Genomic DNA, 16,829 nt, shown 5'->3' with positions numbered 1-16,829 from the left:
ACCCACACTATACACCAACAACACGACCACCTTACACACTGGACCCACACTATACACCAACACAACTACCTCACACACTGGACCCACACTATACACCGACAACACAACTACCTCACACACTGGACCCACACTATACACCAAAAACACAACCACCTCACACACTGGACCCACACTATACACCAACACAACTACCTCACACACTGGACCCACACTATACACCAACACAACTACCTCACACACTGGACCCACACTATACACCAACAACACGACCACCTTACACACTGGACCCACACTATACACCAACAACACGACCACCTTACACACTGGACCCACACTATACACCAACACAACTACCTCACACACTGGACCCACACTATACACCAAAAACACAACCACCTCACACACTGGACCTGCACTATACACCAAGAACACAGCTACCTCACACACTAGACCCACACTATACACCGACAACACAACTTCAGAGACTACAGGGATTCCTCTCTTTTCTCTCTCTCTCTCTGTCTCTCTCTCTGTGTCTGTATTCAAAATCTTATGAAAATTTGCACCAAAATCAAATCAGGCTCTAGTTCACTGCAAACACACACACACACACACACAGAGACTATCAATTGTAAACACAGTGAGAACAGTGCTGTCAACAGTAAACATGCTCAAGATAATTCAGTCAGAAAATTACCGTCTCTCTCTGTCTGTGTCTCTGTCTCTCTCCCTTTCTCCCTTTCTCTTTGTCTCACAGGAACCCTGATGGCGATGTGCGTCCGTGGTGTTATATTGCGGAACATGAAGACGGAATCTACTGGAGGTTCTGTGAAATTCCCAGTTGTCAGAGTGAGTTAAAAGTTACTTTCTTTAACTCCATTCTAGTTTGATATTCATTGCACTCTGTAGTTTTGCTGGGTGTAACCCACCCCTGTTCCCTGGGTCATGAGGACTGTAGCACTCAGGTTTACACAGAGACAACCTGGAGCACCAACTCTGACTCCCTGCAGGACCTCAGCCTTCCCATCTTCTGTTCTTCTCACTCCTCCAAGTCTCTTCAGGTTTCCTCATTCTCTCCTTCTTCCACTTATTTATACAAGTGTGTTTGGGAGGAGGTTGTAGGTGTGTGTTTGGGTCAAAGGAGTGGTGTGTAGTATAGTGTGGTGTGTAGTGGGGTGTAGTTTTTGGTGTAGTGTAGTGTGTATTACAGTGTGTAGTGTAGTGTATAGATTGTGGTGTGTTGTGTTGTGTGGTGTGTATTACACTGTGTAGTGTGATGTGTAGCTTGACATCTCAGTCCTGCTGATTTGCTGCTACATACTTTTATAGTATGCCAAAGATAGTTCTGTTGACCCTCACTACCTGACCTGAGCTTTGAGAGTGGTAGCTAATATGAAAGCTGGCTTTTACACCCAAAAGCTGCCAGAGCTGCTGCAATAACTCTGCTGTGAAATGCATCCCACTGTCAGAGTCGACACAGCTGGGTAGGCCAGACCGTGAGAAGACATGATTCACGAACCACGAACACAGGTGAAGTGTGAGAGTCAGTGACATGAACAAGCAAGCCTTTGACAACCTGGACAACCTGGACAACCTTTGGCATTGTGTAGGTCTTTAAGTCCTGGTATGGTGTCAAGATCTTGAGCAGAAATAGGACATGTAGATGGGTCAGAAACATGCAAAAGATTTTGGAAATAAACGGGTCTTGAGCCTGAAGGGCAACTAGGTCGGCGTCTGAAAAAGCAGGGTTAATGGAGACGATGGTACCTTTAACATTATCAGGCATCAGTATTGCTGCTGCTTGAGACCTGGTAATTGCTAGGACATAGAAGTCAGGTGGGTTTGGATAAAGGGAGGGATTGAATGTCCAAGGTGTGCCTTTGCAGGCCCCTTGTTTGGTTAAGATATCTGACTGGTCATTGAGATCTTTGTTCTCTCCTGAGATTCAAGAGTGCCCCCTCACCTTCTTCCAGTAGATGTGTAGGTCATGTGTGTCTACTAAGTGTTCACATGCTGCGAAAAACTGTAGGTATGAGGGTTTCCAAAATTTGTGGCACTTGGGCAGGGATATCTCCTTTGCATCGCCTGCAGGAGGCGAGTCCCGTGACTAGAGGGCTGTTCCAGTTTTGTGCATAACTCTCCTCCATGTCAAAGCTTTGAAGAGCCATTACCCAGGAGGCTACGCATGCATTAGTCACTACGCCCTCTCAAATTGGTTGGCTGTTCAGGAAAGTGACTGGCTGATGGTAAGTTTTATCAATCACCTTCTGACCACCTAGGTAGTTGGAGAAATGTTTGACTGCCCACACTGTTGCTAGCTGTGTCTTTTCACAGTCACTGTATTTGTTTTCAGGGGTCTGCATAGTTTTATTGGCATAGGCTACGACATGTTGGTTGATCATGTAGAATTCTTTGTTGCTGTCAGAATAGGCAAGGCACAGGGCCATGCAGAGCTTAGATTTTTGTGCTTGCATCGCTTGTTCCTGAGATTTGCCCTAGGTGAATTGGATATCCTTTTTTTAGTCGATCATAAAGTGGATGGCCTAGGTCTGCGTAGTTTTCAGTGGTGGGAGTAATTGCATACCCTAAGAAACTATGGAGTTACTTAAGATTGGTTGGTGCTGCCACACAGCTCCAGGGGTCTGGAGGTTGTGGGTTCGATTCCAGCTCCTGGTGACGGTCTGTGAGGAGTTGGTGTGTTCTCCCCGTGTCCGCGTGGGTTTCCTCCGGGTGCTCCGGTTTCCTCCCACAGTCCAAAAACACACGTTGCAGGTGGATTGGCGACTCGAAAGTGTCCGTAGGTGTGAGTGTGTGTGTCTGTGTTGCCCTGTGAAGGACTGGCGTCCCCTCCAGGGTGTATTCCCGCCTTGCGCCCGATGATTCCAGGTAGGCTCTGGACCCCCCGTGACCCTAAATTGGATAAGCGGTTACAGATAATGGATGGATGGATGGTTGGTGCTGCAATGTCTGTTACCCCTTGCACTCGACTCACTTGTCGTTTCACACCATCAGTGCTTACTAGTAGGCCGACATAATTCTTCTTTGTTCTTAACCATTGACTTGGGAGAGAGATATTTTCGCACATGCTGCCGTGAGCTGACCAAGAACATTAATCTCTTCTATGTGTGCCTGCAGGGAGCGGTTATGCATGAGGATGTCATCCACATATATCAGGGTGCCTTGCTCATGTGCATCGGAGCATGCATTATTCAAGAAAATGTTCAATTCTGATGGTGACTTGGCGTACCTGAAGGACACAGAGTGAATGTGTACTGTTGGTTCGCAAAGGTAGAAGCTAGCTTGTTTTGGTCTTTTGCTTGAACCGGGATAGTCCTGAATCCAGAGGCTACATCGATGGTGGAGAAGTATTTAGCGTTTCCGACGGAGGGTAGTTCTTCTTCTAATTGTGTAATTGGCCACTGGGGCAATGCCAACGGAATTTTACATTGGCAGAGAAACATTGAGAGAAACATTCCCAGACGAGTGGGAATGTGCATTTAGTGAATGGTTATGAGACCACAGTCCATTGAATATTTTGCAATAGTGTTTTGATATATATGAATCACACCACAGAGTTTGTGTTAGTTTCTTCCTAATCTTGGAGTGCATTCTTTTAGTACTTGTTTGACTTGAGCCATAAATTCAGAGTCAGATAGTTTATTTGGGATTTGGGGACTCATTGTATCCTCTCCCATTTTTGGCAGAAGGGATGGTTCCTGGGAGGATCCGAGGTATGAGTCCAAGGAAAGGACCATGACAGTCATTTGCTTATCATAAGCTAAGTCTTTTCTACAAATGGCATCTTTGACCATGTTCAAAGCCGAGAAGAGAGCGATGGCTTGTGTTAGTTGAGTATAGAACACCTTTGGTTCTGGGTGCTCGAGAAGCAGGGACTTAGGCATTGGTGCTATAATAGGGATTCATAACTCAAATTACATGGAATCACTGAATAGCCTACCCAAAGGGGATGATTGAGAGATCGTTAAGGATTGAGCGGTTTTGTGGCGTACAAACAGATAGGTGGATCTTGCCTGTGTTTCCACCAAAGGTGTGGCTTCAAAGATGAGGCCTAGTTCAAAGAACAGAGGTGATGGTTGGAAAAGCACATGAGCGTGACTTAAGTATTGGCCAGGCCGCATCACCAAGAAGATGGGTACATTTGCATTTTTACGGGTACCACTATGGGATCTCGGTTGGCCACCTGGCATGATTCAGGAATAGTTTGTCATGACCCTGGGTTGCTAGGATTTGAGCACAAAGTCTCTGCTGAAATTTCAGTTAAGGACCAAAGCACGTTATTAAGGGTGTCCACGAGGACATCTAGGTGCATCAATAAATCACTTCCAATATAAGTGTCATGTAGCAAGCTAGAGACAACCAAGAAGTAATGGTTGAGTACCCTTTTGTTCCACTGGATGGTTAGAGCACAAATCCCATCAGTGGGGTATGTTATCTTTGGCGCTGTGTCCAGAGGAAAGCGGCAAGGACTGCTCACCAAAAGGAATATTTGTTTTAGAGAGACAAGAGTGTCTCAGAAAGTGCTCGGCTTATGTTGGAGCCAGAACGGCATTGTTAACGTGATGATCTTGAATTATGAGGCAGGTTGTGATGGGAAGGTGTAGTGAAAATGCACAGAAATGTGCTCTGCTGTTCTAACATGGCATTAGGGGTCCAAAAAGAGATTGCGATCTCTGGAGTGGCCACCATAGGCTCTATTTCCACCTCCTTAGTGTGAGAGGTTGGACTGGGAGGCTTCTATCAATTCAAATTGGCCACAACACTGAGCATCCCAGTGGTGTGAGGTGGAGATGGGCAAAGGCACACGCACTTGTGCCCAGATCTTTGACTTTATGAAATGTCAATCAGTGGTTCGAATCGATTAAGGAGATCTTTGCCAATGAGGAAAGGTTGTTTCAAGAGGAGATATGTGGACTGGATGCACTAAAGTGATAGGTCCAATGGCTAAGTGTATAAACGCCCTTGATTGGATTGTGAGGCCATTACGTGACATACTGCCCCCACCAAACCCAATACCACTTCCACCACTACCCCTGCTGCCCCATCACTCACCCTACTGCTCCCACCACTCCCCCTACTGCCCCCACCAAACCCACTACCACTTCCACCACTACCCCTGCCGACCCATCACTCCCCCTGCCACCCCCACCTCTATTCCTGCCGCCGCCCCCACCTCTATTCCTGTCGCCGCCCCACCACTTCTCCTGCCGCCCCCACCACTCCTCCTGTCACCCTACCACTCCCCCTGCTCCCCCAACACTCCTCCTGCCACCACAACCACTACTCCTGCCACCCACACCAGTACTCCTGTCACCCACACCAGTACTCCTGCCACCCCACCACTACTCCTGCCTTTCCCCACCACTCCCCTTGCCTGCCCCACCACTACTCCTGCCACCCCATCACTCTCCCCTGCCGCCCCCACCACTCCTCCAGCTGCCCCAACCACTTCTCCAGCTGCCCCAGCACTCCCCCTGCTGCCCCACCACTCCCCAAGCACTCTTCCTGCTGCCCACACCACTCCGCCTTCCCCATCACTGCTCCCACCACTCCCCCTGTTACACCCACCACTCTGTCTCCCACACCACTCCCCTGTTTCATTCACACAGCAATAACCACCATTTCTCTTTCTCTCATTCCCACTGCCCCCATATCCTTTTCTTTTCCTTTCTATCTCTCTTTTTCTCTCTCTCATTTCCTCTCTCTTAGTGCCAGGAATTCTGGGATGTTTTAAGGATAACGGTCAGCCTCCTCCTCTGGCAGAGAGTTACCAGACGTCTCAGACACTCACCATTCAGAACTGTATCAGCTTCTGCCGTAAACAGAGATACAAGGTGAGCACTGCGTTATGAAAAAAATTTTACAAAAGCATAGTCTGTCCCAGAAGCACTGAACTTCACTATGTAAGATTCTGTGGGATATGGCTAGTTAAGAAAGGGGGTTGTGCTAAATGCCTGTTTAAGGATTCTAAAGCTTCTTCAGCTTTAAGAGACCACTCCAGTGTTTTGGGATTTCCTTTAAGAACAGCAGAAATAGAATCTCCCGTAAAATGTGCAAACTCTAGGAACCTCTCTGGCTGGTTAATATTTGAAAATATGGGCCAGTTAGCTTCCTTAGGTTCATCCATAAATATGCTGATCTCACTGATGATGTAGTGACCTCACTGTCTGTGAAATTCATACTTGTCCCATATAAAAAAATTTTAAATCTCACTTTTTAAAGTCTGAGGACTCTACGCAAATATATACAGTTTAGGCTGCAGGTGTCCTAACGTTGTTTAACACATCATTAACAAAGACCTGGAAAACTGAGGGTTCCCTAAAGAGTCCAAACCACATCACCAGGTATTCACAGTACCCCCCAGTGGTAATAAATACTCTCTTCCTTTCATCCCACTACTTGATCTGAAATAAATTATAAGCATTATAGGGGTCAAGCTGGGTGCACTACTAGGGGAGAAGTTATGGACGTGGGTAGACTGTTCTGTGGTGCAGTCAAAAGCGTTTTGTGAAGTAAAAAGATATGACAACTTCAATGAGATATGGCATATGTTACTTGTATAAACTGTGATTAATCAGTAATTCCCCCTCTCTCTGTCTCTCTCTCTCTCTGTCTCTCTCTCTCTCTGTCTCCATCTCTTTATCACTGTCTTTCTCTCTGTCTCTCTCTCTCTCTTTGTCTCCATCTCTTTATCTCATTCTCTGTCTCCATCTCTTTATCACTCTCTCTGTCTCCATCTCTTTATCTCTCTCTCTCTCTCTGTCTCTCTCTATCTCCATCTCTTTATATCTTTCTCTCTGTCTCCGTCTCTTTATCTCTCTCTCTGTCTCCATCTCATTATCTCTCTCTCTGTCTCCATCTCATTATCTCTCTTTATTGCTCTCTCTGTCTCCGTCTCTTTATTTCTCTCTCTGTCTCCATCTCTTTATTTCTTTCTCTGTCTGTCTCTTAGTTGGCTGGTATGGAGTCTGGCTATGCATGTTTCTGTGGGAATGATCTGGATTATGACGTCCATCTCCCGACGCTGGAGTGTAGCCATGTTTGTTTTGGAAATCAGCAGCAGCCCTGCGGTGGAGACGGGCACATCATCGTCTTCCACAGTCAGTTCATCTACCACACCTTTAATATTGTCCATCATGTCCTCTACTCAATTAATCTACCGCACCTTTAACACTGTCCCTAATGTCCTCTACTCAGTTCATCTACCGCACCTTTAACACTGTCCCTAATGTCCTCTACTCAGTTAATCTACCACACCTTTAACACTGTCCCTAATGTCCTCTACTCAGTTAATCTACCACACCTTTAACACTGTCCATCATGTCCTGTAGTCAGTTAAAGGTGCAGTAGATTAACTGAGTAGAGGACATTAGAGACAGTGTCAATCTACCGCACATTTAACACTATCCCTAATGTCCTCTACTCAGTTTAGCCACTGCACCTTTAACACTGTCCCTAATGTCCTCTACTCAGTTAATCTACCACACCTTTAACACTGTCCATCATGTCCTGTAGTCAGTTAAAGGTGCGGTAGATTAACTGAGTAGAGGACATTAGAGACAGTGTCAATCTACCGCACATTTAACACTATCCTTAATGTCCTCTACTCAGTTTAGCCACTGCACCTTTAACACTGTCCCTAATGTCCTCTACTCAGTTAATCTACCGCACCTTTAACACTGTCCCTAATGTCCTCTACTCAGTTAATCTACCGCACATTTAACACTGTCCCTAATGTCCTGTAGTCAGTTAAAGGTGCGGTAGATTAACTGAGTAGAGGACATTAGGGACAGTGTTAATCTACTGCACCTTTAACACTGTCCCTAATGCCCTTTACTCAGTTTAGCCACTGCACCTTTAACACTGTCCCTAATGTCCTCTACTCAGTTCATCTACCACACCTTTAACACTATCCCTAATGTCCTCTACTCAGTTAATCTACCACACCTTTAACACTGTCCCTAATGTCCTTTACTCAGTTAATCTACCGCACCTTTAACTGAGTAGAGGACATTAGGGACAGTGTTAAAGGTGCAGTGGCTGAACTGAGTAGAGGACATTAAGGACAGTGTTAAAGGTGCGATAGATTAACTGAGTAGAGGACATGATGGACAGTGTTAAAGGTGTGGTAGATTAACTGAGTAGAGGACATTAGGGACAGTGTTAAAGGTGCAGTGGCTGAACTGAGTAGAGGACATTAGGGACAGTGTTAAAGGTGTGGTAGATGAACTGAGTAGAGGACATGAGACAGGGTTAAATGTGCGGTAGATTAACATTGTCCCTAATGTCCTCCACTTAGTCCAGTTACTGCACCTTTAACACTGTCCCTAATGTCCTCTACTCAGTTAATCTACCGCACCTTTAACATTGTCTCTCATGTCCTCTACTCAGTTAATCTACTGCAGCTTTAACACTGTCCGTAATGTCCTCTACTCAGTTAATCTACCGCACCTTTAACACTGTCCCTAATGTCCTCTACTCAGTTAATCTACCGCACCTTTAACACTGTCCCTAAAGTCCTCTACTCAGTTAATCTACCGCACCTTTAACACTGTCCCTAAAGTCCTCTACTCAGTTCAGCCACTGCACCTTTATCACTGTCCTTAATGTCCTCTACTCAGTTAATCTACCACACCTTTAACACTGTCCATCATGTCCTCTACTCAGTTAATCTCCCGCAGCTTTAACACTGTCCCTAATGTCCTCTACTCAGTTCATCTACTGCACCTTTATCACTGTCCCTAATGTCCTCTACTCAGTTCAGCCACCGCACCTTTAACACTGTACCTAATGTCCTCTACTCAGTTAATCTACTGCACTTTTAACCCTGTCTCTCATGTCTTCTACTCAGTTAATTTACCGCACCTTCAAGACTGTCCCTAATGTCCTCAACTCAGTCCAGTTACTGCACCTTTAACACGGTCCCTCATGTCCTCCACTCAGTCCAGTTACTGCACCTTTAACACGGTCCCTCATGTCCTCCACTCAGTCCAGTTACTGCACCTTTAACACTGTCCCTCATGTCCTCCACTCAGTCCAGTTACTGCACCTTTAACACGGTCCCTCATGTCCTCCACTCAGTCCAGTTACTGCACCTTTAATACTGTCTCTCATGTCCTTGTCTCTCATGTCCTCTACTCAGTTCATCTACTGCACCTTTATAACTGTCCCTAATGTCCTCTACTCAGTTCATCTACTGCACCTTTATCACTGTCCCTAATGTCCTCTACTCATTTCATCTACTGCACCTTTATCACTGTCTCTCATGTCCTCTACTCAGTTCATCTACCGCACCTTTAACGCTGTCCTTAATGTCCTCTACCCAGTTCAGCCACCGCACCTTTAACACTGTACCTGATGTCCTCTACTCAGTTAATCTACTGCACTTTTAACCCTGTCTCTCATGTCTTCTACTCAGTTAATTTACCGCACCTTCAAGACTGTCCCTAATGTCCTCAACTCAGTCCAGTTACTGCACCTTTAACACGGTCCCTCATGTCCTCAACTCAGTCCAGTTACTGCACCTTTAACACGATCCCTCATGTCCTCCACTCAGTCCAGTTACTGCACCTTTAACACGGTCCCTCATGTCCTCCACTCAGTCCAGTTACTGCACCTTTAACACGGTCCCTCATGTCCTCCACTCAGTCCAGTTACTGCACCTTAATACTGTTTCTCATGTCCTTGTCTCTCATGTCCTCTACTCAGTTAATCTACCGCAGCTTTAACACTGTCCCTAATGTCCTCTACTCAGTTAATCTACCGCACCTTTAACACTGTCCCTAATATCCTCTACTCAGTTAATCTACCGCAGCTTTAACACTGTCCCTAATGTCCTCTACTCAGTTCATCTACTGCACCTTTATCACTGTCCCTAATGTCCTCTACTCAGTTCATCTACTGCACCTTTATCACTGTCTCTCATGTCCTCTACTCAGTTCATCTACCGCACCTTTAACACTGTCCTTAATGTCCTCTACCCAGTTCAGCCACTGCACCTTTAACACTGTACCTAATGTCCTCTACTCAGTTAATCTACCGCACTTTTAACCCTGTCTCTGATGTCTTCTACTCAGTTAATTTACCGCACCTTCAAGACTGTCCCTAATGTCCTCAACTCAGTCCAGTTACTGCACCTTTAACACGGTCCCTCATGTCCTCAACTCAGTCCAGTTACTGCACCTTTAACACGGTCCCTCATGTCCTCCACTCAGTCCAGTTACTGCACCTTTAACATGGTCCCTCATGTCCTCCACTCAGTCCAGTTACTGCACCTTTAACACGGTCCCTCATGTCCTCCACTCAGTCCAGTTACTGCACCTTTAACACGGTCCCTCATGTCCTCCACTCAGTCCAGTTACTGCACCTTTAACACGGTCCCTCATGTCCTCCACTCAGTCCAGTTACTGCACCTTTAACACGGTCCCTCATGTCCTCCACTCAGTCCAGTTACTGCACCTTTAACACTGTCCCTAATGTTCTCTACTCAGTTAATCTACCACACCTTTAACACTGTCCCTCATGTCCTCCACTCAGGTACACTGACACATGGGTGCCAGGATATTTAAAATATTTTGTACTTCTCGTTTTAAACATGGCCACCCTGTGTGTGTGTGTGTATGTGTATGTGTGTGTAGCTAGAGTTGGAGCATGTGGAGGGAACTACACGTCTCAGTCGGCTGTGATCTACTCCCCGGATTTTCCCGACAATTACTCACCTGGACGTGTGTGTTACTGGACCATACAGGTACACAACACAATGCACTACACAAACACACAACACAACAAACTACACAACCACAACACACTACACAAACACACAGCACAACATATCATACTACATACAACACAACACACTACACAAACACACAACAACACACTAAACACAACATACTACACACAACACAACATAACATACTACATACAACGCAACAAACTACACAAACACACAACACACCACACTGCACACAACACAACACACTAAACACAACATACTACACACAACACAACATAACATACTACATACAACGCAACAAACTACACAAACACACAACACACCACACTGCACACAACACAACAAACTACATATGAAAAAACATACTACACACAACACAACACACTACACAAAAAACTACATACCACACAACACACTTCACACCACACAACACTACACAAACACACTATACTACACAACACCACACACTACACACCACACAAACACACTACACAACACAACATTATACACTATCCCTAATGTCCTCTACTCAGTTTAGCCACTGCACCTTTAACACTGTCCTCTGTCCAGTTAATCTACCGCACCTTTAACTGAGTAGAGGACATTAGGGACAGTGTTAAAGGTGCAGTGGCTGAACTGAGTAGAGGACATTAGGGACAGTGTTAAAGGTGTGGTAGATGAACTGAGTAGAGGACATGAGACAGGGTTAAATGTGCGGTAGATTAACACTGTCCCTAATGTCCTCCACTCAGTCCAGTTACTGCACCTTTAACACTGTCCCTAATGTCCTCTACTCAGTTAATCTACCGCAGCTTTAACACTGTCCCTAATGTCCTCTACTCAGTTAATCTACCGCACCAACATTATACACTACACAACACAGTGCACAACCAATTTCACAACATAACACAACACACCACACTACACACTGTGTGTGTGTGTGTGTGTGTGTGTGTGTGTGTGTGTGTGTGTGTGTGTGTCCAGGTTCCTGGAGCATCCTCCATCCTATTTAACTTCACGTACTTCAGTATAACGGACCAGGCTGACCTGGTGGAGATCCTGGATGGATACACTAACCTGGTGGTTGCTAGATTCGATGGGAGAAATCCCCCACGGGAAGTTGTCAACTTTACGGCAGATTTCGCCATTCTGTATTTCTACTCAGACAGAACCAATGAAGCCCAGGGATTCTCCATGATTTACCAAGGTCCATCTTCACATGTTAATAATCAGTCTTAATTATTATTTATTCATTCACTGTCTGTAGCCCTTATCCAGTTCAGGGCGGCGGTGGGTCCGGAGCCTACCCAGAATTACTGGGCGCAAGGCAGGAACACACCCTGGAGGGGGCGCCAGTCCTTCACAGGGAGAAACACACTCACACATTCACACCTACGGACACTTTTGAGTCTCCAATCCACCTACCAACGTGTGTTTTTGGAGCGTGGGAGGAAACCCGGAGCACCCGGAGGAAACCCTCACAGACAGAGAGAACACACCACACTCCTCACAGACAGTCACCCAGAGGAAACCCACGCAAACACAGGGAGAACACACCACACTTCTCACAGACAGTCACCCGGAGGAAACCCACACAGACACAGAGAGAAAACACCACACTCCTCACAGACAGTCACCCGGAGGAAACCCACGCAGACACAGAGAGAAAACACCACACTCCTCACAGACAGTCACCCGGAGGAAACCCACGCAGACACAGAGAGAAAACACCACACTCCTCACAGACAGTCACCCGGAGGAAACCCACGCAGACACAGAGAGAACACACCACACTCCTCACAGACAGTCACCCGGAGGAAACCCACGCAGACACAGAGAGAACACACCACACTCCTCACAGACAGTCACCCGGAGGAAACACACGCAGACACAGAGAGAACACACCACACTCCTCACAGTCAGTCACCCTGAGGAGACCCACGCAGACACAGAGAGAACACACCACACTCCTCACAGACAGTCACCTGGAGGAAACCCACGCAGACACAGAGAGAACACACCACACTCCTCACAGACAGTCACCCGGAGGAAACCCACGCAGACACAGAGAGAACACACCACACTCCTCACAGACACTCGGAGCGGGACTCAAGCCCACAACTTCCAGGATCCTGGAGCTGTGACAGACACGCTACCTCCTGCTCCACTGTGCTGCCCTGTTACTATTATTAATTCTGTCATTTTTATTATGGTTATTATTATTGTTATGATTATTGTCAATGCCAATCTGTCAATAAAATTTAAGAAGAGACAATGTGGGGGCAGTGTAAAAACTGACCAGCAGATCTGATTTCTGTTATTATTATTATTATCCATCCATCCATCCATCCATTATCTGTAACCGCTTATCCAATTTAGGGTCGCGGGGGGTCCAGAGCCTACCTGGAAACATTGGGCGCAAGGCGGGAATACACCCCGGAGGGGACGCCAGTCCTTATTATTATTATTATTATTATTATTATTATTATTATTATTATTATTATTATTACTGTTTCTATTGTTATGATTAAAATTTTTATTAAAAGAATACCGAACAATATTCTTTACAGAGACAGGGACAGAGAGAGAGAGAAAGAGAGATAGACATACAGATAGTGTTGGTGATGAAGGACGTGTCCCCTCACAGTGAAGTGTGTACCATGTCCCTGCAGCATTCCAGCCGCATCGCCGAGCTGAGGAGGAAGAGGAGGAGGGTGATGGAGGTCAGGGTGTGGTCAGCACGGTGGAGCCGTGGTCCGTCAGCAGCAGCAGCAGCACAGAGAGATTCAACATCAGCTTCAACCAAAAATCCTCCTCCATTTTCGTCATCACCTCCAGCCCCGACAAACCTCCCCACTCCCCAGGTCAGTGGACCCCTGGACACACCCACAGTATGTACACTCGCTCTCTCTCTCTCTCTCTTTCTCCCACTTCCCCTCTCTTGCTCAGTACTCTCTGTGTTGATGTGACAGGTTTATATCACTGTTGTAATGATATTAATATCAAGCTGTTAATGCAACTGCTATCTCTTACAACACAAGGCTGCGGATCCCAGACTAAACCCCCGAGCCGTTCCCAGACTGAACCCCGAGCTGGGCCTGGGCTGAATTCCTATCCATACATGGGTGGTTTGGGGCAATAAACTGGGAAAACTGGATGTGATATTTTGACTCTGGAAACCCTGGACAGTTACATATTGGGTAGGAAAATGGGAGAGAACTGGGCAGGGCGGGTGGCGATCTTGTCCAATCGAGTAGTTCTCTCTTTATTAGATATCAAGACAGTTTTAGCCAACCTCCTCTTTGATTGTTTTGGGCTTTAGGAGCTGAACAGAAAGTCTTAGGATTTGATTACCTCCAAACCCAATTAGACAGAAACCAACCAATCACTTTCTTATTTAAAACCACTCAGGAAACTTCTTGGGTTATAGATAAGTCTGCCATTTTTTGGTGTAAATCTCATATTTTCATAAATGGTGACATTTCTCAGGACGACAATTTCTGGACTTTTACTGGACGTTATCTGAGCAGGAAGTTTGGAGTATTTTTATTTGTATATTTTAAAATTTTAAAAAGACTAATCAGCCGACGTGTTCTAGGTTTTGTATTGAGAGATTTTAATACATGTTTTATTCAGAACAGAAAAAAACAGTGTCCAAAAGGGGCCCTGTTAATTACAGAGTGCACGAAGGAGTTCATTTTCATTCCCTGTTCTGTGCAGTCTCTGATTAATTAATCTTCATCATCCTCTTCCTCATTCTCGTAAAATTTGTGTGTGTTTTACAGTGTGGACCATTTACGCTCTTGTGGCACTGCTAACGTTAACTGTCATTGCCATGGTGGCCAAGCTCCTCCTGCACATCACAGTCAAGTATGAACACAGAAGACAGAATAAACACTGAGACACACAATAAGCACTGAGCACAGATTAAGCACAGCACAGATAAAGCACTGAGACAAAGAATAAACACAGAGACACAGAATAAACACAGAGACACAGCATAAACACAGAGACACAGAATAAACACAGAAGACACAGAATAAACACAGAAGACACAGAATAAACACAGAAGACACAATAAACACTGAGACACACAATAAACACTGAGCACAGATTAAGCACAGCACAGATTAAGCACTGAGACAAAGAATAAACACAGAGAGACAGAATAAACACAGAGAGACAGAATAAACACAGAAGACAGAATAAACAGAGACACAGAATAAACACAGAGAGACAGCATAAACACAGAGAGACAGAATAAACACAGAGAGACACAGAATAAACACAGAGAGACACAGAATAAACACAGAGACACAGAATAAACACAGAAGACACAGAATAAACACAGAAGACACAGAATAAACACAGAAGACACAATAAACACTGAGACACACAATAAACACTGAACACAGATTAAGCACAGCACAGATTAAGCACTGAGACACAGAATAAACACAGAGAGACAGAATAAACACAGAGAGACAGAATAAACACTGAGCCACAGAATAAACACTGACCACAGAGTAATCACCAAACACAAAATAAACTCTGACCACAGATACAAACACTGAGTACACAATAATCACTGAGGCACAGAATAAACGCTGAGCACAGAATCATCACTGAGCACAGAATAAACGCTGAACACAGAATAAACACTGAGACACAGAATAAACGCTGACCACAGAATAAACGCTGAACACAGAATAATCACTGAACACAGAATAAACAGAGACATAGAATAAACACTGAGACACTGTTTCCTCCTCCTCTATTGCATCCCTCATACTCAGCACTGAACACTCTCTTTTTCTCTTTGTCTCATTCTCAGAAACCCCTTTATTCCCTCTGTTTCCGAGTCGTGTTCTCAGCGTTCTGTGCCGGAGCCGTGGATCATTTTCTACCGACCGTCCACCATCTCCCTGTTCAAGAACAAACTGAAGAACCACCATGGAGACCTTAATCCACTAGTACAAAACTAACACACACACACGCAGGTGGAGGAATCCAAGGTCATCACACTGTGGATCTGATTCATTATTGGTGGAGGACATTAGGGGACAACAGCCCCCGGGAGACAGGGAGGACATTACTGACCACAATATCCAAATAGTTTTGGGCATTGGACACAGCAGGATTTCACAGCTCTGAGAAAAACAACTACAAACAACACCAAGCCACAGAATAAAAAACAACACCAAGTCACAAACAAACAACACCATGTCACAAACAATATCAAACCACAAACACCACGTCACAGAAAAATAAACCGCACTAAGCCACACAAAAATAAACAACACCAAGCCACAAACAAACAATACCAAGCCACAAAATAATAAACAACATTAAGTCACAAACAAACAACACCAAGCCACAAACACCACCAAGCCACAAACACCACGTCTCAGAAAAATAAACCGCACTAAGCCACACAAAAATAAACAACACCAAGCACAAACAAACAACACCAAGCCACAGAATAATAAACAACATTAAGTCACAAACAAAAACCACCAAGCCACAAACACCACGTCTCAGAAAAATAAACCACACTAAGTCACACAAAAATAAACACCAAGCCACAAACAAACAATACCAAGCCACAGAATAATAAACAACATTAAGTCACAAACAAACACCACCAAGCCACAAACAAACACCATGTCACAGAAAAATAAACCGCACTAAGCTACAGAAAAACAAACTACAAAAAACACAAACAAACCGACAACATCCAGAAGAACCTTAACCACAGAAAAGTAAACATGGAGACGTAACCAAGGAAACTTAACTACAAAAATGTTATCATGGTAGCCTCAACAGCTGAGCTGTAACCATAGTCAAGGTGTGGAAGGAACTGTGGCATTAAGAGACAGAAATGTGGCTCTTTTTGTATCAGTTACTTTCAGAAAAAACTATTCAGATTTTGCATTGATCAGTTGTACAAAAACAAACAAACAAATGCGAGGTATCAGAGTTTTCAGAGAGGAATGTCTCCTGTGAGCTATGTTCGAAGGGTCAGTGATTTGTTTTTGTTGATTCAGAGAGTTGTGCGTGGGGCTTGTTTGAAAAA

At 45.0% G+C, this 16,829-nt stretch overlaps 1 protein-coding gene across 1 annotated transcript in view; it reads left to right on the top strand.

The window, feature by feature from the left end:
• Positions 1-15,977, top strand: part of LOC136679523 (kremen protein 1-like) — a 45,335-nt gene extending 29,358 nt beyond the window's left edge. Inside the window, exons 3-10 of the mRNA XM_066658107.1 lie at positions 758-849; positions 5,728-5,852; positions 6,971-7,118; positions 10,656-10,765; positions 11,738-11,960; positions 13,426-13,617; positions 14,539-14,623; positions 15,588-15,977. Of these exons, the coding sequence (XP_066514204.1) occupies positions 758-849; positions 5,728-5,852; positions 6,971-7,118; positions 10,656-10,765; positions 11,738-11,960; positions 13,426-13,617; positions 14,539-14,623; positions 15,588-15,738 (1,126 nt within the window). The 3' untranslated portion in view covers positions 15,739-15,977. The remainder of the gene's footprint in view (positions 1-757; positions 850-5,727; positions 5,853-6,970; positions 7,119-10,655; positions 10,766-11,737; positions 11,961-13,425; positions 13,618-14,538; positions 14,624-15,587) is intronic.
• The last annotated feature ends 852 nt before the right edge of the window (positions 15,978-16,829 follow it).

Source organism: Hoplias malabaricus, chromosome Y, assembly GCF_029633855.1.
Source record: "Hoplias malabaricus isolate fHopMal1 chromosome Y, fHopMal1.hap1, whole genome shotgun sequence".
NCBI classification, from domain to species: domain Eukaryota; kingdom Metazoa; phylum Chordata; class Actinopteri; order Characiformes; family Erythrinidae; genus Hoplias; species Hoplias malabaricus.
This window is presented reverse-complemented; position numbering and strand designations above follow the sequence as displayed.